This window comes from Muscardinus avellanarius (genome assembly GCF_963383645.1).
Source record: "Muscardinus avellanarius genome assembly, chromosome: 9".
Lineage (NCBI taxonomy): Eukaryota > Metazoa > Chordata > Mammalia > Rodentia > Gliridae > Muscardinus > Muscardinus avellanarius.
The window spans coordinates 21,943,818-21,970,479 of record NC_137795.1 but is presented as its reverse complement, the minus strand read 5'-3'; the positions used below and the strand labels follow the sequence as shown (position 1 = coordinate 21,970,479).

The window sequence follows — 26,662 nt, the reverse complement described above, 5'->3', positions numbered from 1 at the left end:
AAATTTTCCACCCTATGTATTTGGCTAACAGGTAGTATAGTTTTAGTAAAACATAGGATGTAGGTGTTTCTCTTAATATTTGGATTGAAGAGAAAAATTGGATATGGGAGACTTTTAGATACTTTCAGTAGTTTCAGCCCTCTGATCTTCCTGGATAACATTTTAAAAAGAGGTTATAGCAGTCATTTGTCACTGGTTTTTCCTAGCAGGTGTAATGTCTACTGCAGCAAGCAGAGCATAGAAAATGGTTTTCTTTTCTAGATCTATATATATCTAACATTTGGATGAATAAAGTAAATAGGGATAACTGTAGGACTGAAAACCTTTCCACTCTTTCCTCAATTTTATCTACAGCTAGCACCTCCTTTGAGCAAGTTGAACAAGTGAGTTCCCATTTTCCACTGTATGTTAATATTGTTATTGTATCAGTAATATGCACTGGCAATATTTTTATAAGATCAAAACATGTGAAACAGATTCCAGACATACAAGGAGGACTATCAGACCAATTTCAGAAACAGAAAGCTATGAGAAAATACAGATATGGACAATCATTCTTTGTGTAATGTTTTTCAACCCATAAAATCAAAGTTCTAATTAACAGTGGATAGATAATAGGAAGTTAATTACTAATGGGCTCAGAAAGTAATGTAGGCATTTCAATTTCTTTTCTGTTTTTTATATGAGTCATTTAAAATGTTTGGTGTTTCCTCCTAGAGTCAAGGGGCCAGTTTCTTTTCCATTCTGCCTTCTCAGCATTGTTAACCTCAATATTTTGGTGAATTTTTTACTTGATATTATTCTTGCATAAATTTTGTATATGATATTTTTCTTTTTTCTTTTTCTTTTCTTTTCTCTTTGGTTTTTTCCTTTCACCCTCCCTCCCCCCATCAAGTGCATTGTTGATGTGCAAAGGCTGAGTGTTTTCCTCCTCTGGTCTCAGCAGGTTTAACACAGTTAGAGCTCTTGGCCTCCACCTGCTGGTGGCTGGTGTCATGGCAACTATGCTGGCAGGACTAAGTCATATCCAGTCAACAATGCCTGCTTAAATTATTTAGCAAAGGAAAGGTGGTAACATGTATATCTTGGAATAGTAAAATTGGATACAGTAGAATTGATGGCTATATAAATAATATGGCTCAATTATAAAGTAATGATTAAGATATGAAATAAGTTTTAAAAATTACCATTGGCAACACCATCAATACTTCACAGAAATATATATGTATATATTTGTATATATACTTCTAAAGATGTGACATCAATTTAGTTGAAAAAAATCCAATTACTAATAAAATTTCTTGGAAAAACACATACATATTATAAGGCTTATGTATATTGGGGGGAGTAGCTTATAAAATAGCATAATGTTTGCTTTTTATCTAGTAATACATGTGTATCTGTGCATGTAGTACTATATACACTGTTTTTCATATTGTCTTCATGTATTTAGAGTCCATCTGACTCAAAGATATTGAAAACACTAGGGTGCCCATAGATGTGATACATGAAAAAGTAAATAACTCAGAATTATGAGCACACAACTTGCTTTGTATATTGGAGCACACTGTGTTTTGGAATAGTGTCCCATGTTTAAAAAAAAAAAAAAAAAGAACCTGCTAGAAATGTGTATCCTGGTGAACGCGTCTTGGTTTCTCCAATATAAAGCTATGATCAATTGTTCTTATTGGGATTAAGATGCCCTCTTGCTGGGTGTGGTGGCGCACGCTTGTAATGTCAGTACTTGGGAGGCTGAGACAGGAGGATCACGCAGGTTCAAAGCCAGCCTCAGATACTTAGTGAGGCTCTCAGCAGCTTAGTGAGACTCTGTTTCCAAATAAAATATAAAATAGGTCTCTGGGAGTGTAGTCTGGAGGTAGAAGGCCCCTGGATTTCATTCCCAACAACACATAAAATGCCCTTCTAATTTATGATCTGATTATTACTCCTTTGACAATAGTGATAACATCATAAGATTAGTATTTACTTAAAACAGGAGATGAAATCCTCTTAAATTTTAAATGGGAATTTTCAGTTATTTACTAAAATATAAACTCCCATAAAGCTATTACCATATTCCAATAATCATCAGTGTTTACAATTCACTTTAAATACATTTCTCTTACAGCTAACAGGATTACTTTCTCAACGAGAGCACTTCAACAATAGGGTAAAGAAAATAAAGGCTGTTTTGTGGCTAGTGACTACATTTTAGGTCATTGCACACTTTGTGTGAAGAGTCAAATTTTCTTAATAGGATATTTTCTTATGATAGAGAAATAAAGTTTGAGAATAATAGTGACAGTGATCATATAGCAAATAGTACAACCATGATCATTTTTTTCATTGCCAAAGTAAAATATTATGATGTAGAAAGCGAACTCTTTAATGGGTTCTTTTTGTTAAATCTATTACCTAGAGATTTAAGGCAGAAGACAGGTTTTAAAAAATGCTTTCTCTGAGGTAGGTGGAGGGGGCGCTCCCGGCACGCCCTTCTCCTATTCCCGATGCCCACTCTGATCGGCTGTCGCCATTCATGTCACATTCAGAGTTCGAGAGTTAATGATTTCATGATCAATGGTTGATGCTAATCACATCAGTGAGCAAGGTCAATTTTTGAAGTATGTGTTCTGGGAATATTACATAAGATCAACCTGCTATTCTTCTTCCTCTTCATTTCTGAAATAAACTTTTCAAATCAGGTCTGCCAAGCTGACATTGTCAGTTGTACTGTTAAAGACTTGTACTTCAGGCCTGAGGCAGTGATGCGCACCTGTAATCCCAGTACTTGGGAGGCTGAGACAGGAGGGTTGCAAGTTCAAGGCCAGCCTTAGCAATTTAGTGAGACCCTCAACAATTTAGCAAGACCCTCTTTCAATAAAAAAAGATGAAGAACATTAAGTTAAGTGAGATTAACCAGTCTCAGTAAATGAAGGGTCATGTGTTTTCTCTCATATGATGAAGCTAGGGAGTAACTGGAACATAGGAAGGACTAGATCATGGAGAAGAAACCCCAGTGGAGAGAGAGAGGGAGTCTAGGGGAAGGTGGGGGAGGGGAGGATTAATGAAGGAAACACTTCCACCGACATTACATACATATGTGAAATGACCAGGACCAATCCAAATATCACGTATGGGGAAGAGGAGAGAGTGGGAAAGCTCACCAAGAGAGGTATGCATGTGTGTCCTGTCACTCTGAACTACATTAAGACGCAAGACTACAATGTATTAATAAAAATACATTAAAAATAAAAATAAATAAAAAGTAGAAAAGGGATGGGGTATGTAGCTCAGAGGTAGAATGTTCCTAGGTTCAACCCCCACTACCAAAGGAAAAAAAAAAGAGTTGGATTCTAGCACAATTTGTTCAAAATCTAAACTTTGAACTGCATTTTATTACCACAAGTTTTAAATACTACTTAAACTTTTCTATTTTTTCCTCATAGTAAAGACTTCCAAAACTAAGTTTGACGTTTTGCTAGCATGCACATGTTTCTACAGATATTTGGAGTATTACAATACTTATCCAATTTTAAGAAATTAATTTCCTTTATTCTTAAGAATTCTCATTGAGAACACTCCTCTTTTCCCCCTGAAAGTGATTTAACTTTCAAAACCTTCCCAACAAAGATTTGAAAATTTACATGAAATGCAATTTTCTAAATTCTGCCTTTGCATGATAAGGACCCTTTACCCCTGAGGCTTTCCTCCGTGACCCAGGTCTTAGACCCAGGCCCCTTCAGTCTTGTGACTCTGATGTCTCCTCAGGCCTCTTGCATTGTTATCTGCTTTTATTCAACAAAAATGGAAATAGCTGTGTGGGGTGGTGGACGATCAACACCTTAAAATAGTATCTTCCTGCCGGGCGTGGTGGCGCACGCTTGTAATCCCCGCGCTTGGGAGGCAGAGACAGGAGGATCGCGCAGGTTCGAAGCCAGCCGTGCGCGCTGGCTTATGAGACCCTGTTTCCAAATAAAAAAGTATAAAAAAAAAATAGGTCTGGGAGTGTAGCCCGGAGGTAGAAGGGCTTCCAGGAACCCCAGTACCACCAAAAAAAAAAAAAAAAAAAAAATAGTATCTTCATAATGGCACATCACTTCCCATCAAATTCCACTCGCTACAGTGGACCAGGAGGAAAGCTGATTACTGCCACGTTGTCAGAGCTCAGGAGGAACAGACAGCAGATTCTGCTGCCGCTGAGTCCTGCGCTCACGCAGGACACAGCCACTTTTGGAATCTGATGAGTCTCAACAGAAGGACAGGAGTATAGAGTCTGGGGCCCAACAGGAGCCCAGGGAGACCCAGACCTGGCCTGATTACCTTCTGCCTTACAGAGTCTCTCCGGAGCAAATGCTGATGTGGCGGTGGAGAGCTCAGTGGAGGCAGAGGCTGAGAAGGCAGCTCTCCCTGCTGAGGAAGGAGGAAGCCCAGAGGAGGCCAAAATGGATGCTGAAACCACTGAGGTTGTGGACAGCGACAGACCTCAACCAGCAGAGACAGAGGCGGAGACGGAGGCGGCAGCAGCACAGGTCTGTCCTCACCAGGAACCTCACAGGGGAGCCTTTGGAGAGAGGCAGCCCTGGGGAGCTCTGTCTATGAGTGGTGATAACCCCTTCTAGATGGAATAGGTTTGCAGCCATCTTGTGAGTCCCCATTCCACCAAAGAGTACACATATTACTAGATTTGTAGAAGGTGGTCCCTGGTCCACTTGTATCAGCAATGTGACAGCTCTCACAGCCCAGTGTCTGGCTGACCAGCCTAAGCAGAAAAAAGGAAAAAGGAAACTGTAGGCCATAGTGATGGAGGACAAGAAGAGGGCACAGCAGAAGAAAACAGGGAGCAGAAGAGAAAATGGTACACTGAGAGCTATGTAGGGAAAGACAGTGCCCACCAGGGCTTAGCCCATGGCAGCTCATAGTGACTCATATTAGCAGAGAAATTGTTACCAAGGTCCTCAGCCACAGGCTTGGCTGTGGTGGTCCCCACAGCTGGATTGGTTGCCCACACACATCAGGATCAAGAGGAAATCTAAAAAGAAAGATTAATTTATTCACATTTTAGTCAGACTGAATCCATAGAAATATTAGGATTAAATAGTGGAAGAATGAAAGGGGGCAGAGACATGCATATGTATGTTCAGCTAGACCTAGGCTCTAATTCTGCTCTGGGGGTGGGGGCAGTTTCCCTTCTGCTTCTATTCTCAGCATGAGATGATTTACTTTAGGAAAATCTAAGGTGGATTAATACTTAAGGAAGAGGTTAGCAGGACAATGGTTGGGTCTCCTATTATTTTTTAAAGGAGCAGCTATTAAACTGGAAAAGATTCACCAGCAGGCCTTTCACCAGAGCCTGTCACTGGCTTCCGCACTGAAGCAGGCCCTTACGCCCATGCCTGGAATGGAGGTGCCCCACCTACCATTGCTACAGAGTCAGTGTCAACAAGCGCAGGTCCTGTGACTGGGCAGCTCTGGCCTGCTGCAAAAATGAGATTGGCCCACACAGAGTCATCTCAGGGATTGTCATCTGAGGAATTATCCCAGACCCCAGAGGATGCAGCCTCTCCTTCAGCCTCCATCCCTCTTCCCAGTGTTCACAGACAACTCTGACTCCTCTCTGTGATTGCCCCAGGAGCCAGGCATGAGCCCCACTAGGGGCTCAGTACTCAGGAGAGATGCAAGGAGGCCAAGGCATGAGGCAGAGCGTTGAGGAGTGGTTCAGTGAGGTGTGGGAGAGAAAGAGGATGCAGGTCATGGAGGATGCAGGCGTCTCGCTCCCAGGCCTGCTTGACATCACTGCCTTCTTCCCCCAGGAGAAAGTCATTCCTTCTGTTGTCATCGAGCCTGCCTCCAACCATGAAGGGGAGGGAGAGCATGAAATAGCCGTGAGTGCAGAGACCAAGGAGGTCTCCGAGGATGTGGCTCCTCTGGGGCCCACTGGCGAGACAGCAGAGCCGGCCACAGAGCAGAAGCCCCCGGAGGACCCACAGGCTGCGCCTCCCACACCAGCATCCGCAGGGGAGGCCTCCCAGGAAATGCCTCCTGGCTTCCTCTTCAAGGTCTTCTTACTGTAATCTCAGGGCCATTTGTCCTTTCTTTGCTTTGAGTCCCTTTTGCTCCGACTTTTGTTTTCTAGTGGTGGTGGTGGTGGTGTGTGTGTCTGTGTATGTGTGTGTTTATTTTACTTTTTGCAGTATACACAGTCTTTCTCACAACTCCTTCTCTTCACTCCGACCTCACATTGGAAAATGGTAGGATTTTCATGCTTCTGGACAAGCAAGATCTACTGTATACTTGCCATATTTTAACCAGAAATGAAAGGGAAGTGCACGGCGGGGCTATGGGTGCTGAATGTTAATCCCTGTCCCCTGCACTCCAGCTGCATGTGTGTCTGTCCTGCCTGACTCAAAACAGGTCTTTGAAGCTACCTGCTTGCCAGTGTGCTCTGGAGTGGGATCCCAGGGCGGGAGATGGAGTCATTCTCTGCATGACACAGAACAGGGAGCCAATAAATGCTCCAATATTAATGGCCTTCTATGGAAAAGAAGAAATAAGCAAACATTAATGGGAAGGATTTTCCCAGGGAGGCTACTGAGAGCTTCATAGACCCAAGGGTCCTTACCAAAAATAATGAGTAATTGCCGAAAAACAGTGGGATAAGCCAAGGAGTTGAAGGCAGATAATGTTTCCAGAAGAGTCTGGTTAGGACATTTAAATTCTATAATTTGGTTTATATTTCAAAATACAGAATTTTTTTTCTTTTAGAAATATTAAATTTTGCTGGGCATGGTGGTGCATGCTTGTAATCCCTGTGCTTGGGAGGTGGACACAGGAGGATCGCTCAGGTTCGAAGCCAGCCTCTCTGGCCTAAGAGACCCTGTTTCCAAATAAAATATAAAAAATAGGTCTTGGAATGTAGACTGAAGGTAGAAGGGTTCCATCCCCAGTAACACCAAAAAAAAAAAAAGGAGAAAAGAAAGAGAGAGAGAGAGAGAGAGAGAGAGAGAGAGAGAGAGAGAGAGAAAGAGAAAGAGAGAGAAAGAGAAAGGAAGGAAGGAAGGAAGAGAATTTGTATGCATTCAAGAGGCGGGACCAAATACTGCTATATTCTCTCTCTCATTTGGAAAGTAACTCATATCATCTCATTCCCTCATCTGGGTGTAGCATGTATATAAAAGATCTATAAATGAATTAATGTGGAGAAAAAAATTAAACCTATGTGCCAGGGCTGTGTCCAGCTGTTCCCTGGCATAGCTGGCGTGTGGTGTCAAGGAAGCTGTGTGCCAGGCAGGACCAGGCCCGTCCCTGGCCTGGGCACTAACTGTGGTGTTAACTAACTGGTCTGGAGGCACAGTCACCACTCTCCCTTCCCATCAGTGTTCCCATCAGAGAGATTAAATTTGGGAGAACAGTCACTTCTAATTCTGATATTTTATGATTCTATGTGCAAAATACACATTTTTAAATCAGGTTGTTTAATCCCAGGAATGGATTTGAAAGGGAAAACATGGGAGAAATAACACTGGCCAGGACTACATACTTACTTATGCTGCAATATGGATGTGTGGGAGTTCATTATGTTCTTTAAGCTTCTCTCCATTATAAAAATTTAAATAAATATTTTTAAAGGGGGAAAGAAAAACAGTTTGTCATGGTATAAAAGGCTAGTATAGAGAAGAGAAGAAGTTTATTTACAAAGAAATTCATCACAGGGTTTAATTGAATAGCAATTTTCATACAACATACAAGTGACTTTTCCTAGATTTTATTGACTTGACAGAAACCAGGATTAGAAAAACTCAGGTAGACATTTTTAGTTTTAGTAAAACAACAAACAATAGTAAGTCATCATTTGTATTTTGATAAGAAAATACAAATCTCTAACAAAAATATAACTAATTAAATATAATTAATATAGTATTTTCAGCTATTGCAAAGGGAATTGCATTACTAAATATAGCTGCAGATGGCCTCATATAAGTCAGTAAGTGTCAAGAGTATTAAATAAATGGAGAATAGGATTTTCTTTTTATCCTTAAAGGTTTCTTTTCTTTTGAAGTGTGTATTTGCCTCTTTTCAGTTACTATAATAAGATACCTAAGATTGGGCACTTTATAAAGGAAACAGGTTTACTTAGTTCAGAGTTTTAGAGGTTCAAGGGCATGGTGCTAGCACTGGCTAGACTCTGGTGAGCACCTCATTAACTGCATCACATGGCAGATGACACCATACAAGAGGGAGAGAATATGGGGTGAGACAGGAGACCAGAGCATGGGGAAGGGCTAGTCTTACTCCCACAGCAACAGAACTTGGTTACAGAACCAGCCAGGGTGCTTTAAGAAATATATTAACCCCTAGTGATCTCCCACAGCCTCCTCTTACAGGCTCCCCCAACTCTCAGTCACCACACTGGGGCCCACGCTGCCACACACGAGCCCCTGGGGACACACCACATCAAAAGCACAGCAGGATGCAATATTTAGCTTTATATTTTTATCCCGTTTAGAAAATGCTTATAATCTGGCTAGGAAACTATTATTTTGTACCTCTTCATTCTAAAATTAATCAGTTCTTTTTAAAATCTCTTCACAGGTAGAAACACTGCATGATTTTGAAGCAGCAAATTCTGATGAACTTACTTTACTAAGGGGTGATGTGGTGCTGGTGGTCCCCTCAGATTCAGAAGCTGACCAGGTAAAGGAGAAGACGGAAAGATGTTTTAGGCCATGTGGGTTTTTCCTGAGGGACAGCTGGGAACAATGACTTCCTAAAGATGCTGCAAGCCAATTCTGAAAAGGGCTTAGGGCATGTACTACACCAGTAATTTTTTTTCTAGGACACACTTTAGGGATACCCTTCCTTCCTTCCTTCCTTCCTTCCTTCCTTCCTTCCTTCCTTCCTTCCTTTCTTCTTCTCTTTTGTTTGGTACTGGGGATTAAACTCAGGAACCACTTAGCTACACAACGATCCCCATTTTATTTTTTTATTTTTAATTTTTTATTGATGCATTGTAGTCATACATCTTAATGAAGTATAAGGTGTTAAAGGCATATGTGCACACATCACTTTAGCCCTTAAAACAGGGTTTCACTAAGTTAAGGAGGACCTTACTAAATTGCTGAGCTTGGCCTCAAACCTGCAATCCTCTTGTCTCAACCTCCCAAGTACTAAGATTACAGGCATGGAACACCACATCCTGCATATTATTTGATTTTTATACAATTAGACAACTTTATACTATAGCCACTCTATAGGGATATTGTGTTTATTTTTTATTTTAGTTTGGTTTTTTAGGTGGTACTGGGGTTCCTGGAAACCCTTCTACCTCCCGGTTACACTCCCAGCCCTATTTTTTTATTTTTTATTTTTTATTTGGAAACGGTCTCTTAAGCCAGCGAGGCTGGCTTCAAACCAGCACGATCCTCCTGTCTCCACCTCCCAAGCGCAGGGATTACAAGCGTGCGCCACCACGCGCCAGCCAGGGATGTTGTGTTTATAACATCAGTCTTCAAGAAATGCAGATACTGTCCATATGAGTTAAAACCTTGTTAAGGTTGACTAGGAAAGAACAGGAGAGAGCTTTCTGGGGAGAAAGCAGCAAATGTTGTATATCTAGATAGGGTATGGTCACCTTTGCGTACCTTTGTCAGAACTCACTGAACAATATGCCTAACTACACCGCATTTTGTAATATTTAAAGTATACTGCCTCTACCCTTTTGTACCCCATTATGACGTATGACAATGCACTAATGAAAATTATGCCTCAAGCTGGGCGTGGTGGCGCACGCTTGTAATCTCCACCTTTGGGAGGCTGAGACAGGAGGATCGCACAGGTTCGAAGCCAGCCTCAGCTACTTAGTAAGACTCTCAACAACTTAGTGAGACCGTGTTGCCAAATAAAATATAAAATAGGTCTGGAAGTATAGCCCAGAGGTAGAAAGCCCCTGGGTTCCACCCCCAGTACCACAAAAAAAAAAAAAAAATTATGCCTCAACTTCAAAGAGATTCTAATAAAATAAAATTTAAAAAGCAAAACCCTCCTATCACAATGGCCTGATGTTAAGGGTCTAGGAAGTCACATCTTGTTACTTTTTGTAATTTGTAAACTCTAGAAATGGTATGCAAATTGCATAAGTCCTATGAACATAGTTTTCTGGAGCAAAAAGGTGTAACTTCCACACTATTTTAATTTTTTTATTTATTTATTTTTTGGTGGTACTGGGGTTCCTGGAAGCCCTTCTACCTCCGGACTCCACTCCCAGGCCTACTTTATATTTTTGAAACAGGGTCTCTTAATGCCAGCGCGACTGGCTTCGAACCTGCGCGATCCTCCTGTCTCCGCCTCCCAAGCGCCAAGCGCGGGGATTACAAGCGTGCACCACCACGCCCGGCATTCCACACTATTTTAAAAGAAACTTATGGATCCTCCCTTCCTAGAAAATAAAGTAGAGCATCATCGGTCTTGAGGTTACGATTTACAGGTTCAATGTGTCATTCTTTCTTTTAGTGATGCACAAAGCATAAATAAACAACATAAATCAGGAGTTGGCCAAACAACCAGAGTCTCTGCCAAAATAAAATTAGATTAGATACTGATAAAATATTTTATCTTTAAAAGCACCAAATACTTAATTTTTTTTATTATACTTCTAAATAATCCATGGATCCAAGAAATCTTGTCAGTTAAAATTTTCACAATAGCCGCATGCTTATAATCCCAGCACTTGGGAGGCTGAGACAGGAGGATCGCACAGGTTCAAAGCCACCCTCAGCTACTTAGTGAGGCTTTCTGCAACTTAGTGAGACCATTTCCAAATAAATTAGAAAATAGTGCTGGGGTGTAGCCTGGAGGTAGAAAGCCCCTGGGTTCCACCCCCAGATCCCCCCCAAAAAATGACGAGACAAAAAGTAAGAAGAGACAAAGCATCAATTACCAATATAGGCAAAAATCTCAACATCTCTAGACATCTCAAAATCAAGCCATATAGATGGATAGTTGTCATTAACTATAATTTATCTTTTAAAAATATGTTAATTTTATGTATTTACCAACATTCCTTCCTATAAATCTAAGTTTCTCTATTATTTCTTTGCTGTTCACAAATTTTCATTAGCAGTTCAGTCTCCATCTGCTGGCAACTAGTCCTCTTGGCTTCTGTTTACTTGAAAATGTCTTCATTCATATTCATTTAAAAAAATGTTTCATTGTCTTTGGTCTCTACCATTTATAATTAGAAATCAACTGTCATTTCATTTAATATTATTTCTTTTCATACACTGGAACTTTCCTTGACAGAAAACTTCTCTTCATTTTTGCTTCGCATCACTTTTACTACAGTATATTTAGGATGTATTTTTTTTTTTTATACGCTTGAGGCTCACCATGCTCCTTAGAATTGTGACCTGATTTTTTCATTGCATTTGCAATACTTTCAAGTATTATTTCCTTTTTTCCTACCCAATTATTTTTCTTTTTAAATATTTTCCTAGATTTATAATTATACTATATTCATCTTCTTTATGTCTATAATTCTAAGTTTTTAAAAATCCATATATAGCCGGGCGTGGTGGCGCACGCTTATAATCCCCGCGCTTGGGAGGCAGAGACAGGAGGATCGCGCAGGTTCGAAGCCAGACGCGCTGTCTTAAGAGACCCTGTTTCCAGAAATAAAATAGGTCTGGGAGTGTAGCCCGGAGGTAGAAGGGCTTCCAGGAACCCCAGTACCACCAAAAATAAATAAATAAATAATAAAATAAAAATCCATATATATTTCTCTATAGTAGTCATGATGGATGTTTTCTTTTGATCTGTCTTCTAATACCATGACTTTCTCTTGCTGCTTTGAATTTGTTAAGCTTATCAATGACTTTTTCATGTCAAATATTATATTTATATAGTTCTATAATTGTTATCCATTTCTAAAATTTCTATTTCTTTGCTGAGATTCTCTCATTATAAATGTGTTCATTTAAATTATCACTCTCTTTCAGTTTAAATAAACTGCACATATTTATAATAGCTGCTTTCAATTTTTATTGATAATTTGCAAAGCTGGGCCATATCAGGGCATCTTTCTATTAATTGCCTTTTATCTTTGGCTCATATTTTGTTTTGTTTTTTTCTCTTTATTAAAACTAAATATAATGGGTAAATCATCCAGAACCTGGATTCTGTTTTTCATATTTGCTGGTTTATTTTTGTTTTAGCAGGTATTTAAATTACTGGGTGAATACCTTGAATTTGTGGAAGTTTATATTTTGTTCAAATGGGTGCCTGTAGTCTTAGCATAAAATGTGAGTCCTGGGACGTTGTTTGTACCTCTAATACACAGCTTTTAGAGTATTTCAGTAGAAACCCTGCAGGGCTTATCAATACTCCCATCTTGTTGGAATTCAGTCTAAACAGTGCCTAACTCTCTACTCAGCTTTTTCAGCTATTCCGTTGTTTTCCTCTAAGATTCTTGGGGTAACCTTTATGTATTCAAGCTTGAGGGCCAACCAAAAATATTAGGGCAGTTTCTCTGCAGAATTGGGTACGCCCATAACTCCTTCCTTTTCAAGATACCTCTCATGAATCTATAGTTTCAGCCCTGAACTCTGTCCCCTGAATGCTCTGCATCCACAAATGGAGGAAGCCCTCAGGAAGAGCTGTGCTAGCTTAGTTCTTACCACAGCAGTTCCCTGCCCTCAAAGGGTAAATACTCTTCAATTTTTTCCTTTTTGGTCAATCTTGAAGAGTCATGCCTATGCTTTACACATATCTCATCATATATAAGCTAGTATTTTATGTTATATATTTTGTAACAAAGAGTTGTTTACAACAGTTATTTATATAACAAATATATAGATTCACTAGAGATATTTCTCTAGTACTTATAATTATTATGTGCAGAAGCATCGAACAAAGTCTAATGCAAGCTATTCTGCCATTATCAAAATGGGAACTCCTTGCCTACCACGTATTTTGAGTAGTTAAAATTTAATTTTTCTCAACTAAAGATTAATATTTCTAATATCCTTTATTCTATTATTTAAGCTGTATTTCATAATAATGTGTCTTGATTATGGGTTTTGACAGTCATTTACTTTTTTCTTTATCAAAACAGTTTTAAAATACTTTACTCTTGGCCCTATTAGATTTTTCCCTCACTGTAAATAAAGCCAAATGAAGATGCTTGTAGGGGAAATGACATTTTATATGCATACTAGAGGTTTAGAAAATATTTAGTTACCATCTTTGACTTTAAGTATGACTTTGTCCTTCACATAATATGACATCATAATTTTTAAAAGACACTTTTCCTCATCAGCGAGAATATTATCAGTGATTTTATGGGGTCATTTTTTTCTCAGTGGGGTTTTTTCCCCCGCCTTCAAAAATTGGCCTGTCTAAGTGCTTATATTTCTTGTCTATATGGCAGCATCAATTTATGGTCTCAGATTATATCGAAAGGGAATGTATTCTGCTTCTTTATTTAATTTTTGAGACCTCATCTTATCTGATGTTCTTGAACTGTACCGGGGATTTGTTCAGACTATGTCTGGCCATCTCATCCCAAGTGTGATCTCCCTCTTGCCCTGGGTGGCATAACAGTCCTTTCCCACCAATTTCATTCTATTCAGCCTGCGAATTATTCCTTCCCACTCAGTTCTTTCCTGCTGAGTGGGGATGTCTCTGTTTCTCAGTCTTAAGTATCTTCTCCTATTCTGTATAAGCACTCATGGACAGACTCTACGCTTTCTGTGGCTAGGTATCTTCATGTTTATGATGTTACTCCTGTATGACTTAAAAATGTTAATCTATAAAGAACGTATGAATGTCTCCAACAGAAAAGCCACAACAGCCAGGTATGGTGACACATACCTGTAATCTCAGTACTGAGACAAGAGGACTGCAGGTCCAAGGCCAGCCTCAGCAACTTACTGAGTCCTTAGCAACTTAGTCAACCTGTTTTGAAATAAACAATAAATAAAATGGGGGTAGGGGGTAGAGCTGAGAAGTAGAATGCCCATGAGTTTAATTCCCAGTACTGCAAAAAAAAAAAAATCCAAACATTAAACTGCTTTGCAGTTTATATGAACTTGAAAAAAGAGGCATTAATAACAGCAGCATGGCAATATCAGACTGCACATCTTTTAGTATTTGATCAGCCCTATATTGGGATTATATGATATGAGCTCTAAGTCAGAACTCCTTCTTTTTTTCTTCTTTTGCTGTACCAGGGATGGAACCCAGGGGCATTATATCTCCAAGCTACACCCCTAGCCCTATTTTTTAGTCTTTTTATTTTTGAAATGATCTCACTGAGTTGTGAAGGGTCTCAGTAAGTAGCTGAGGCTGTCGGAGAACTGTAACCACGATCCTATGGTCTCTACCTCCCGAATGCTGGGATTACAAGTGTGTGCCACCATGCCAGGCTAGAACTCCTGTCTGTTGTAAATTGTGCTCCTCTAAACATAGATATGTATGTATTACTATAATATTCTGATTTCAGTACTTTGAAAAGATACTCAATAGCAAGGTCATATGGTGGCTCCATTCCCAGTCTTTGAAGGAACCTGTGTATTGATCTTCAAAGTGGCTGCATTAATTTGCAGTCTCACCAAAAGTATATCAGAGTTTGTATTCCCCACATTTTTTTTGTGTGTGTGGTACTGGGGATGGAACCCAGGAACATTCAACCTCCAAGCTACACCCCAGCCCTATTTTTTATTCTTCATTTTGAAACAGGGTCTCAATAAGTAGCTGAGGCTGTCTTGGAACCTATGATCCTCCTGTCTCAGCCTCCCAAATTCTGGGATCACAAGCATATTTTGTTTGCATTTTTGATGACTGCCATTTTAATTGGGGTTAAGTGAAATCTCCGTGTAATTTTTATTTGCATCTCCCTGATTGTTAATGATATTTAAAAAAATATTTTTTTTTTGGTGGTACTGGGGTTCCTGGAAGCCCTTCTACCTCCGGGTTACACTCCCAGACCTATTTTATATTTCTGAAATGGGGTCTCTTACGCCAGCGCGGCTGGCTTCGAACCTGCGCGATCCTCCTGTCTCTGCCTCCCAAGCGCGGGGATTACAAGCGTGCGCCACCACGCCCGGCCGATATTTAAATTTTTAAGATATTTTTTGCCCATTCATGCTTCTTCTTCTGTGAAGTTAACTTGCCCATTTTTTTTCTTGGGTCATTTGTTTTTAGTGCTAGGTCTCTGAGTTTCTAGATTCAATCCTCTATGGATCAGAGGAGTGGTTGGCAAAGCTCTTCTCTCATTCTGTCATCCCTTTCCTAAGGTTCTGGCAGTTTTCTTTGCTGCACAGAAGTTCCCATGTATTGTCGTTTTAATCTCTTCTGCTTTGGTGATCATATTGAGGAAGCTTCTAAGAGAAAGTTTATCTCTGGGAGCATTGGTCCTATGCCCTCTTCTAGTCATTGCAAAGTCTCTGGTGTAATTCCCAGGTCTGTGATCCATCTTGAGTTGATAAAGATGAATAGGTAGGGATTTAACTCCATTTTTCTACAAATAACTAACTTTTCCAACATCATTTATTAAAAAAGGCTGTCTTTTCTCCAGAAAAGACATGTTTTGGGTATATTTCTAAAAAGCCAACTTCCTATATAAGTGTCTGGATTTGTTCCTGAATCTTCTATTCTGCTCCATTGGTCTATGTGAATGGTGCATGGTTCACTATGATTAAGTTCAGATCAACAGAGACATGTGTCCACACAGCACTTGGTGAGCCTCGCCCGGCTCCCTCTCTGCGCCCTCCCTTCCCTGTGCAGCACATTGAGACTGGCATTGATGATTTTATATATGGACATCATGCCCATGGAAGTGTTTATCAGATCCCCCTTTCCTCACCTGCCTGCCTCCTATAGACCTCCACATCAATCCAGCAGGGCTTTTCTTTCTTTGTCTTGAGTCCCATTTGTATCCTAATTTCTTCCTAGTGTCCACATATGAGGGAAAACATGTGACCCTTCATCTTTTGTGACAGGCTGATCTCACTTAGCATAACATTCTCTAGTTCCATCCATTTTCCTGCAGATAACGTCATTTTGTTCTTTATGGCTGGGTAGGATTCCATCATGTGTAGATCCCATAATTTTGTAATCTACTCATCTTTTGATGGACACCTAGGCTGATTACTTTGGTTACTGCAAATTGTGTACTAACAAAAATGAAGAAAAACTTAAATTTTTTAAAAATATTTTTAAAAAAGCCAGTGGCTCGGGATGAAATAGGAGACTGCACAACCATGTCGGCATCATGCTCTAACACAGCAGTTTTCAAACCCTCGGTCTCTGAGACTTACCACACCTATTCTCTGCCTCCACACTTCCTTTTCTCCTACCTAAGAACTCATGTCACAACCCAGTTAATGCCAGTTAGCTATGCTGCATACAAACTTAGAATATCAATATTAATCTTCAACTAACTATATAAAGTAAATAATTTTGAATGTTATTCTTTAATTTTTTTTGAGGTACCATAGATGGAACTCAGGAGCATTCTACCTCTGAGCTACACCTCCAGCACTATTTTTTATTCTTTATTTTGAAACAGGGTCTCACTGAGTTGCAAAGGGCCTCACGGAGTAGCTGAGGCTGTCCATAAACCTGTCTCAGCCTCCCGAATGCTGGCATTACAAGCATGCGCCACCACGCCCGGCTTTATTCTTTAATTTTAAAAAATACTTTACCAGTACATTGCAATTATGGATGGTAGTGAGGTTTGACCTGATGGAAACATACACCCCCAAGGTTCTTGATGTTCTCCATCCATACCTGCCCACATGTTAGGGAAATTAGTAATACCTTCACATGTTGACTTAATATTATTTAACTTGATTCCTTTTTTATTCTTCCCTCTTTATTTTATTTTTTTTTTTTAGTACTGAAGATTGGATTCAGGGGCATGGTGCCTCCAAGCTACATTCGCAGATCCCTACTCTTGTTTATTTTTTAAAACAGGTCTTGGTGGGTTGCTGAGAGTCTCAGTACATTGCTAAGGCTGGTCTCAAACCTGTGATCACCCTGTGTCAGCCTCCCAAGTACTAGAATTACAGAAGTGTGTAACCATGACTAATTTTCTTTATTTTCTTTAAAGCGCCAAATAATTTGGGACAGACCTTCCCACTGATCATAGAGCACCACTTGACATTTACTTACTTTGACTTCCTGGGCAGACCCACACAAACTGAACATCTGTATTATTTCTTGACAGTACAGCTGTTTCCAGAGGGCCTTGAACCCTAAAAGCCTGTGGTTGTTTTGCAGGATGCGGGCTGGCTGGTGGGAGTGAAGGAGTCCGACTGGCTTCAGCACAGAGACCTGGCTGCCTACAAAGGCCTCTTTCCAGAGAACTTTACTCGACGCCTGGAGTAAGGCTGCAAGTATTGCCGAAGAGCTGGATGACTGCGTTTTTAAACCTGCGCAAACTTCCAAGAGTTCACATTTGCTCTTACACTCTTAATGATTTGCAGACTGATGCCAGATGAGGCTCAGGAGACCCGAGCATTTCAGTTGAGCATGTGTGCAAAAGATATAAGAGGGAAACAGAAGTGAATGGAGGCGAAATTCCTCACTTTGTTCCCACGTGGTCGATAACAGGTTTGTTTGTGCTTTGTCCAAGCTGTGGACACTCTTGTACTTGATTCCCCTCCCGCCGAGTCTCACGTAGCTTTCTCCAGACCTGACCTTAATTTCCCTGCACCAAGTGTATGGTATCGAGTGGCTGCCCTGCAGAAGATGTGATGAATTATCCTGTAGTACAAGATTATCGGACCCCTGCCCAGGTGTGAGCACGTGCTCTCCTTCTTTCTCCCTTTCAAGTTTACTGTGGTTAAAACTAAACTGCTGCAAACATTTTCAACAGTTTTCCATAGACCTATGTAGACGTATATATACATATATGGACTCACAGTCACCCAAGCTAACTCCCACGAGTGCTGGATCTATGTGTATGCAGAAGGCTACATATACATAGTTGCTTTCTTTCCTTTCTGTTGTAGCTCTTTGCCTTCAAGTGTCATTGATACATGCATTGCTCTTATTCTGTCTGGCATTACAGTTGCAGTTTTGCCTCAGGGCAAAACCAGCCATCTCATTGCCAAAACAGTGGACAGTATCTGTGTTTCCAGGATGAGGTAACAAATAGCATGTCCAAGCTGCTGCTCGGCTGGAGAAAGCAGAGGCAGATCATCCAGCTGCTGTGGCTGGAGGAAGGTTACTCTGGGATGCGCAGCTGTGTGGCCTTCACTTCTGCCTGTAAGAGATGGGCTAGAAGATGGGGCATATGAATTCATCCCCCAAATAACCTATTTAAAATAGCACCTATATATCCCCACCTCTTTCTATTTATGCAACTCATCTTCACAGGTCATCCTCAAATAAATTAGTTGGTGTATGCTGTATCCACAAATCATCTGTAACAATTATGTTTTTAGTGCTGTGTCATTCCAAATAAATCTTTGGTAATCTCCATCGGTTACCTTAATTCCTTTTTATGAGTCTTTTTTTTTAATCTTGTTCCATTTGGACACACTGCTTGAAACAATTTATATTGGAGTTATTTGTGCAGAAATATGCTTGTTCCTCCACCAGGTTGTGCTCCATGGCCCTCCTCACCTCCCTCTCCTTCATCCCAGTCATTGCTGGCCCGTCAGTGTTTCCCAATAACCAGCAATAACTACAGCACAAATAACAGCTGTGCAGGGAGACCCGGCTCAGGTGCCGGCTGAGGACTCCCAGTCTGTGAATCACCGACAGTCTTATGACCTTCATTATTCAGCAATTTCTTCCCAAGCCAGCTTCATTCTTTGGTCACTTTTCTTTCTATCATGTTTATGTTTGTAGATACATAAAAATATTAGAATAGAAAGGTCAACTCGCTGTGCCATTGTTACCAGAGGAGAATTCCTCAGACAAAACCATTTAATTTTTATTTAGACTCATTTTTGCTACTCTAATTCAGTACACAGTGCAGGCTAATCAAGACCGCTTTCTTAGAATTATAAGTGGCATGTATATTTCTGATTCACGTTCAGATTCTCCCAGCAGCTCACTGACGTTTCACATGTTCGCAGGAAACTGTTATTGCTGCCCCGTGATTTTTCTAAGAACTAATTTACTGGGAAGCTGGGTCATCATGAATGTTAATCTAGTGCAAGAAAATAAGATGCAGCTGCCTGGCAGTGTGACATATTTCTTCCACGGAAATTCAGCGATGTGAGATTTATAATAGAAAACCATTCCTAACACTGAGTGTACAGGCAGGATGTTGAAGCCAATATTGAACAATTGGTTCTAATAATAAAATGCACCTAATGTTCTGCAAAGATAATTGCCACATCTTTTGGAGCCGTTGTTCTGAAATCCCTCTCACACTCCCGCCGATGTGGCTCTCACCAAGCAGTCTGGCAGAACACAGCCCAGCTACATTCTGCTCTGAACCTTTACGGGGGAACATACCTGGGTGAATTTAACGAGTTTATCCAAAATGATAGCATGTGCCTGATTTCTTCTAAATGCCTTTGGATCTAACACTGAATACTTTCCAGAATGGCCAACATCCAGGACTCACCAATGTACTAAAAATGAAGGACATGGAAGAGATTCATGTTATTCTCTAGAAATGTCCTCTGCTATGGTGTAGATTTTTTTTTTTCATTTCAGTGGATTTTCTAAGAGATGTGTGAGTAGTTTCAAATAACAGTGTAGAGGTTCTTTCTACTTCTCTTTCTCAGCCTGAATCAAGCTCTCTGGCCACCAAGTCATCACCAATACATCATTTGGTTATATATTGGTGAGTTTATAGATATTTTATACAGAATGGCTTGAACCCAGGAAGCCTTATCTTCATATTTTAAAATTCCTCTTGCAAAACCCATGGCATGCAACTTTTAAATAGTTATAAATCATGGATAGGAAGCCTAGAGTTCTTATGAAATATGCACCCACCTGCATTCCTACCAATACCACCTCTAGTTTCTCTTTTAAACCTGTGTGATGTGGATAACTGCAAAGCAAAGTCCTTGGGCAATTTGAATTTTTGATAGTGCAGGGTAGCTTGCACTATCCTGTTACATCAGTTACACCATGGCCCCCTCTACTCCTTCTGACAAAGCTAGGTAGCTCTGCAGGTGCCCAGAAAACTCTATCACACTGTGGGCTGCCAGTTAAGGTGTGCAGATCCAGAATTCTGAGCACTATGTTATGACATAAGGAAGCTTTTAATCAGGCTAATCAAAAAGTCCCAGCATGATCCATGGCCTAGTCAGTCATGAGACTAAAGGCCTGAGGCTCACTGCTTTATCCCCAACAAATTGCATGGCTGAACACCTCAGAGCCTTAGGAATAGACTGTCCAACTGGTTTGCCTTTCTTGAACTCTACTAGTCTTTTCAAAGGAGCCAGACTAAAAGCCGCCTTCTGGTTTTTACTTGGAACCCAGTGTAAAACTTTATAAGTACTCTGTGCTAACCTTGGAGAGTAGCAGATGGTACCATTCCTCTGCATGTTGATGGAACCACTGATTTCCCCACACTGTTACCTCTTCCTAGGACTCAAATAAATGGAATCAGATCAAACATTTGGTAACTGCATGGAGAAGATAACAGATTCTCTTGGCAAACTTAGAAAATCAAGAGCCACGTGGTTCCGTTCATCCTTGAGACAGCCCTTAAGCCTGTCTCTAGCCTGATTTAAGATTAATCCTGTCCTGCAGAGCCAGGATGAAACCGACCTGGCTGATACCCAGCAACATTCTTCGAGGTGCACAGAAAAGATTTGAGAAACTTTTGAAAGCCAAATAAAGTGTGCCTGAATAAGCTGAACAGTCTATGCACGTATTTTGTAACTCGTTGACTTAACTGGTTATCCTTTTGTTATACTGAAAATTGAACTCAGGGAGCTATACCCCTACAGCCCTAGTCCTTTTTATGGTTGTTTTGTGGTCCTGGGGGTGGAACCCAGGAACTTTTCTACCTCCAGGCTATACTCCCAGACCTATTTTATACTTTATTTGGGAACAGGGTCTCAGTAAGTTGCTTAGAGCCTCACTAAGTAACTGAGGCTGGCTTTGAACCTGTGCGATCCTCCTGTCTCGGCCTCCCAAGTGCTCAGATTACAAGCATGTGCCACCACACCCAGCTCTATTTTTTTTTAAATGGGCTCCTTAAGTTGCTGAGGCTGGCCTTGAACCTGCAACCCTCCTGTATCAGTCTCCCAAGTTTGTGATGACAGATGTGAGCCACCATGCCCCACTTACTTTTTAAAGATTATTTAATGGTAGCCCACAATTGTAGCCTATTGTGCCTTTTCCGTTTAAAAGGTAATTAGGTAATTGTGATGCCACCCTTAAATCTAAGAAAATTGAGAAAAAGACTAGATTGTGCCTTGAAGCTCTTTTTAGAGAAAGTTAAACATTCTCTTCATTTCCGAAGATCCGATTAATTCCTAGTCTGCTATTATGTCATATCAAATACTCTGGTCATGTGATTCTTGAAGGCCAGGCCAGCTGTATGCTTATTTCTCCTTCCCTGCAGCACCCAGAAGAGTTGTCTGAAACTCATCCTGATACATTCAAAAGCCATGTAAATCTGGTTCAGCATGGAGCACCTCATCCAGGAGAGTAACACCATGTGGATTGTACACACCCTCTCCCTGTGGATAAATACTAAACTCTATTATTATCCTTTGCTCTCTGCAAACCTACCAGTGACCACCAAGTGATTTCTGTTTGGTGATTTCACCAGACTTCTCCAAACTCTCACTATCATTCCAAGATAATAATTTTCTATGTTTTTCTACCTCTCTGATTATCTCCTTCTATCAGCTTTACTTGTTTCTCTTCCTTTTTTCTGTGGGTGCCAGGGGCAGAGAAAGGATGAGACAGTATTGTCTCCATCACTCAGTTTGTACTCCAGGTGTCTAAGGAATGTTTCCCCCGGAGGGTCCGGTTTTGCCTCCAAGTCCACATGTTCATATATTCATTAGTCAAGTGAAGTGTCAGCTGTTGACTTTCTAAGACTTAGCCAGACCTTGTATTCAGTGTACCCCTGAGGGGCACCCCTCTCCACATCCAAGACTGCAGGCTTCACAGCTTTCTCTTGTGCCTCATTTGCCAGGTGAACAACACCTACCATTGTCTCTTCCCTCAAAACACCCCGCCACCTTGTGCTTTCATTTCTTTCCCATTTTTCCTTTGGTACTTGGGATTGAGCCCAGGGGCATTCTACTTCCAAACTATACCCTGTTTCAAAATAAAAATAAAAAATAGGGCAGAGGGTGTAGCCCAGAGGTCGAATGCTCCTGGGTTCCATCCCCAGACCCCCCCCCCAAAAAAAAAAAAACTAGGAGAAATAAAAAAAAAATCACCCACTTTCAGACTGGGGAAGTGGAGACTATGCAAGGAGTCTATTGTCTAAAACTATCAAACACACTAGGCATGCAATTAGAATCTGTCTTATAATTCAGAGCCCTTTCTAGTCATTTTTGCTCAGCCTTTGCTTTTATTTTTTCATCTAGAATTGTTTTAACGTTTTAAAAAGGACTTTTACAAATTACTGTGTCTAGAGACAGGCATTCAACCTAGTGTAAAGAGTAAGAACTTTGTTAATACTCTGGGACTAGAAAGGCCTCAGTATCAATCTCTAGAAGTTCTAATGTGGCCCGCCTGCTCCTCATATTTGGCCTCACCCTATGGCCTGTAAACTGAGGCCAATACTTGTGCTGGAATTCTCCTGATAGCTGGCAAAGATGTCATATTCCACCCCATTCGGAAGCTGAGCCCAAGTGGCTTTCAAAAGTAAAAGATAATACTTTATTCTAACTATATACTCATGAGTAAAGCCAAGTTTGGGTTTCTGGAATTGTCCTATGAGCCTGCTGAGTTCATCTGTTGACCTGAAGGGTTTCAGCAGAAGGAAGACCTGGCTGAAGTAAGACACGTTTATTTTGTTATCTTAGCCATGGGCAACAGGCTGAGTTCATAACTCCAGGCCATGGTGGCAGTAAAAAGAGTGTGAAGAGTCCAGTGTGCTTCTAAATAATCCTAGCAGGGAAAATTAATGCTTATAAATTGCTTCTACAGCAAGTAAAGAAATTTTCCATAGAGTTACTCTAAATTGCTAATATAAAAATAGCTTGTGCCAGCTGGGTGTGGTGCATGCTTGTAATCCCAGCATTCGGGAGGCTGAGACAGGAGGATCGCAGCTACTTAGCCTCAGCTACTTAGCGAGGCCCTTTGCAACTCAGTGAGACCCTGTTTCAAAAAATAACGAATAAAAAATAGGGCTAGTGGTGTAGCTTGGAGGTAGAATGCCCCTGGGTTCCATCCCTACTCCCGCAAAAAAAAAAAAAAAAAAAAAAAAAAAAAAAAAAGCTTGTGCCCCTATTAAAAAGGTAGATATGTCACATTTCTACATTTTTGTTTTTTAAAACTTATAAATCTCTAGCTCCTTCCTGGAGCAAGCACCTGCCCGCCCAGTCAGCACTCAGTGTCAGCATCTGAGCCTGGGAAACCAGAGGCCATTTCTAACCCCTTCCTGGCCGCTGCCCTGGGACTGGGCTGGCCTCTCTGGCACTGCAGGCGGATCCCGCCCCTTCCCCTCAGCCTTCAACAGTTCTTTGCTTACTTTCCCCTTAAAAAACAAAATAAGGGGGCGGGGGGGAGAGGGCACCAAATATAGTGTAAATGTATACTATTTATGTTCAATAAAAAAAATTGTTATAAAAAAAAATAAGCCAGGTGCAGTGGAGCACTCCTGTAAGTAAACTCAGTACTTGGGGCGGGGGGGGGGGGGGGGGGGGGCTGAGACAGGATAATGTCTGGCTCCATGAAACTTAGCGAGAACCTGTTTGAAAATCAAGGGGCTGAGGGCGAACCTTGGAGGTAGAATGCCTTTTGGCTCAATCCCCAGTACCAAAAGAACAAAAACCAAGAATCAAAAGCGGAAAAAGCAAAATACCAACATACAAAAGCAAAAGCAGGCAGTGCCGGGTCACAGTAACCTGCCAGCTATTTTGGACCAAAAGGCTGCAGTGATCCAGCCCGCCCAGGGACGGTGACCTCAGGGCCCGCTGGCTGGTCCTGGGCACCGCCCAGCAGGAGCTTGGCAGCCTGCTTGTCCACGCTGGATTGATGTTATCTATCCGTGTCCTTCTCTGGCTCGGGGGACACAGGTGCAGCCCACGGGGATTGTGACATAGTCCTCCGTGTACACACAGCGGCCTCCCACCCAGCCGAGGTGCTGCAGGATCACAGCAGCCTCATCCACCGCTGCTGCGGGGGAAATCCTCCTCCCGATAAAGCCGGGCCCACAGCGACTGTGGGCCTCGGCCAGTACTTGGGAAACCACTCACTGCAGGATTAGGCGATGCTCTGCGCAGGCTGGTGGGCAGCGGGGTAGCTCGGGTTGCAGCTCCTGGTGGGAGGCGCTGAGCCCGCCGCCCCGCCGCTGCTCAGGTGCAGGCCTGCTCTCAGCGCTCTGCCTTGCTTCTAAATAAACATCACTTACAGAGCTTCCACACAGGAACAGAATATATTGCTGTGCCTTAGGTGACCAGGAGGGGGTGCTGGAGGGTAGCATAAGTAAGTGACCGCACTCAAAATGCCATCCTTTTTAAGCAGGAAGAATGGTTTTGAAAACAAATAGAGAAGTACAAAAACATCACATGTGTACTGAACTGTACCATCACAATGAAGACAGAAATTAATCCCATAAACAGCTAAGAAGTTTACTCAGGACATAGACTCTGGGAATTAGCTGGCTTGTTCAAATTCTTTTTTTAAAAATTGGTGCATTAAGCTGGTCGTGGTGGTGCACATTTGTAATCCCCGCGCTTGGGAGGCGGAGACAGGAGGATCGCGCTGGTTCAGAGACAGCCTCGCTGGCTTAAGAGACCCTGTTTCCAAATATAGAAAAAATATAAAATAGGTCTGGGAGTGTAGCCCGGAAGTAGAAGGGCTTCCAGGAACCCCAGTACCACCAAATAAATAAATAAATAAATAAATAAATAAATAAATATAAAAATTGGTGCATTGTAGTTATATATCATAATTTTATTTATTTAAAATGATACAAACATACATTCATATAATGGTGCATTTCCCTCCAATTCTTGGTGTGTTCTTTATTAGGTGACTTCAATAAATTATTTAACATTTGTAAGTTTCAATTTCATCTGAAAAATGATGACAAGTAACTCCTGTTTTATGCTAGCAAGGGAGGAATAAACATGTTCAATATATGATACTCAATAAAGAGTATTTGTTAACATTTAATGGATCGAAGATTATTATTTTACGAAAGGCCACCAACTATTAACTGAAAAGTATTGGGAAAATTTTCTACTACATTTGAGACCCATGATAATGACCTGAATGAACACTATTCAAGAGTATCTTATGCTATTTACTTGCTGACACCTGAGACCTTTTTATTGAATTTTAAAAATTTTTCTGAAATTTTATTCATGATTCCTTATATGTTACAGTTTAATTATATTGGGTTCTATATAAAGTAAATGGATTGTGGCTTGGGTTTTGAAACATGTTAAACTTGAATTTAAATCCAGGACCTGCTTAAGGGCCTTGAACAAGTAAATATTTTTAAGATTCTAATTCTTTCATCCATCAAATGTCAATAATATCTCCTTTGAAATATTATATGAATTAAATTGTTTTAAGAATTAAATTGTACTAGCCAGGCATGGTGGCACACGCTTGTTATCCCAGCGCTTGGGAGGCTGAGACGTGAGGATCACACAGGTTCGAAGCCAGTTTCAGCTACTTAGTGAAGCTCTCAGCAACTGAGACCCTATTCCCAAATAAAATATAAAATAGGTCTGGGAGTGTAGCTCAGAGGTAGAAAGCCCCTGGGTTCCATCCCCAGTACCACACACAAAAAAGAATTAAATTGTACTAAAGACTAACTTACATATTTGAAAAGCCACTAGTTGGCACAATCCCTGGCCCTTTTCCAATGGTGTACACAGGGTGTTATTATTCCCATTTACAGTGACTTTCCCAAGGACACAGCCTCTAGCCGGCAGCACTTGGACGTGAGCTGTCACTCTCCCTTTCTCAAAGCAATTCATTTTTACAGAACTACAGATTCTCAAGGAAAACTCTTCAAAGAATCTCTTTTTTGGCCCAGGAAGCTGAGCTAGTCCCAGAAACCTGGACCAAGGCTTTACTTCCTACTGTCTTTCCCACAGGTTTTGGGGCCACCAGGTACAAGAGCAAAGCAAGAAGCTGCCAGTTTTTATCAAACTCTGCCCGCTCTGCGTTGCAGCCCAGCCAAAACTTCTCTTCCTTATGAAGTCAGGTCATGGGGCTCATTTTAGGATAAGCAGCCAATACATTTCTATATTTTAAATAAACTCATTTAAATCTCAGTAATTCTGTCCTGAGTCGGGACAAGAACCTGCAGTTATGGGGAATAACCTCTGGGAGCCTAATCGGGGTCTCCAGGGACAGTTCCCCCAAACTGTAACAATCACCCCAAACTGCAACATTTTTGGCGCTCATGCGGGGCTATCTTTGGAGCCAAAGGCACTCTAGCCAACAATGGTCTTAGTACCACTGTACCCAAAAGGTATGTACCTTCCTGGAGTGATAAGGAGTTCCCCCAGAATGACTGTTGATCATCCAGAGTCTGGGA

At 41.1% G+C, this 26,662-nt stretch overlaps 1 protein-coding gene across 2 annotated transcripts in view; it reads left to right on the top strand.

Moving 5' to 3' along the window:
- The window catches only part of AMPH (amphiphysin), a gene marked incomplete at both ends in the record, with an annotated part of 304,580 nt that extends 287,198 nt beyond the window's left edge, over positions 1 to 17,382 (top strand). The window contains 4 exons of one of the 2 annotated variants that reach the window (XM_080701096.1): positions 4,335 to 4,529; positions 5,811 to 6,056; positions 8,590 to 8,691; positions 17,275 to 17,382. In XM_080701096.1, coding sequence (XP_080557222.1) covers positions 4,335 to 4,529; positions 5,811 to 6,056; positions 8,590 to 8,691; positions 17,275 to 17,382 — 651 coding nt within the window. The remainder of the gene's footprint in view (positions 1 to 4,334; positions 4,530 to 5,810; positions 6,057 to 8,589; positions 8,692 to 17,274) is intronic. The other variant, XM_080701095.1, reaches the window with a different exon arrangement.
- Between the last annotated feature and the right edge of the window lie 9,280 nt (positions 17,383 to 26,662).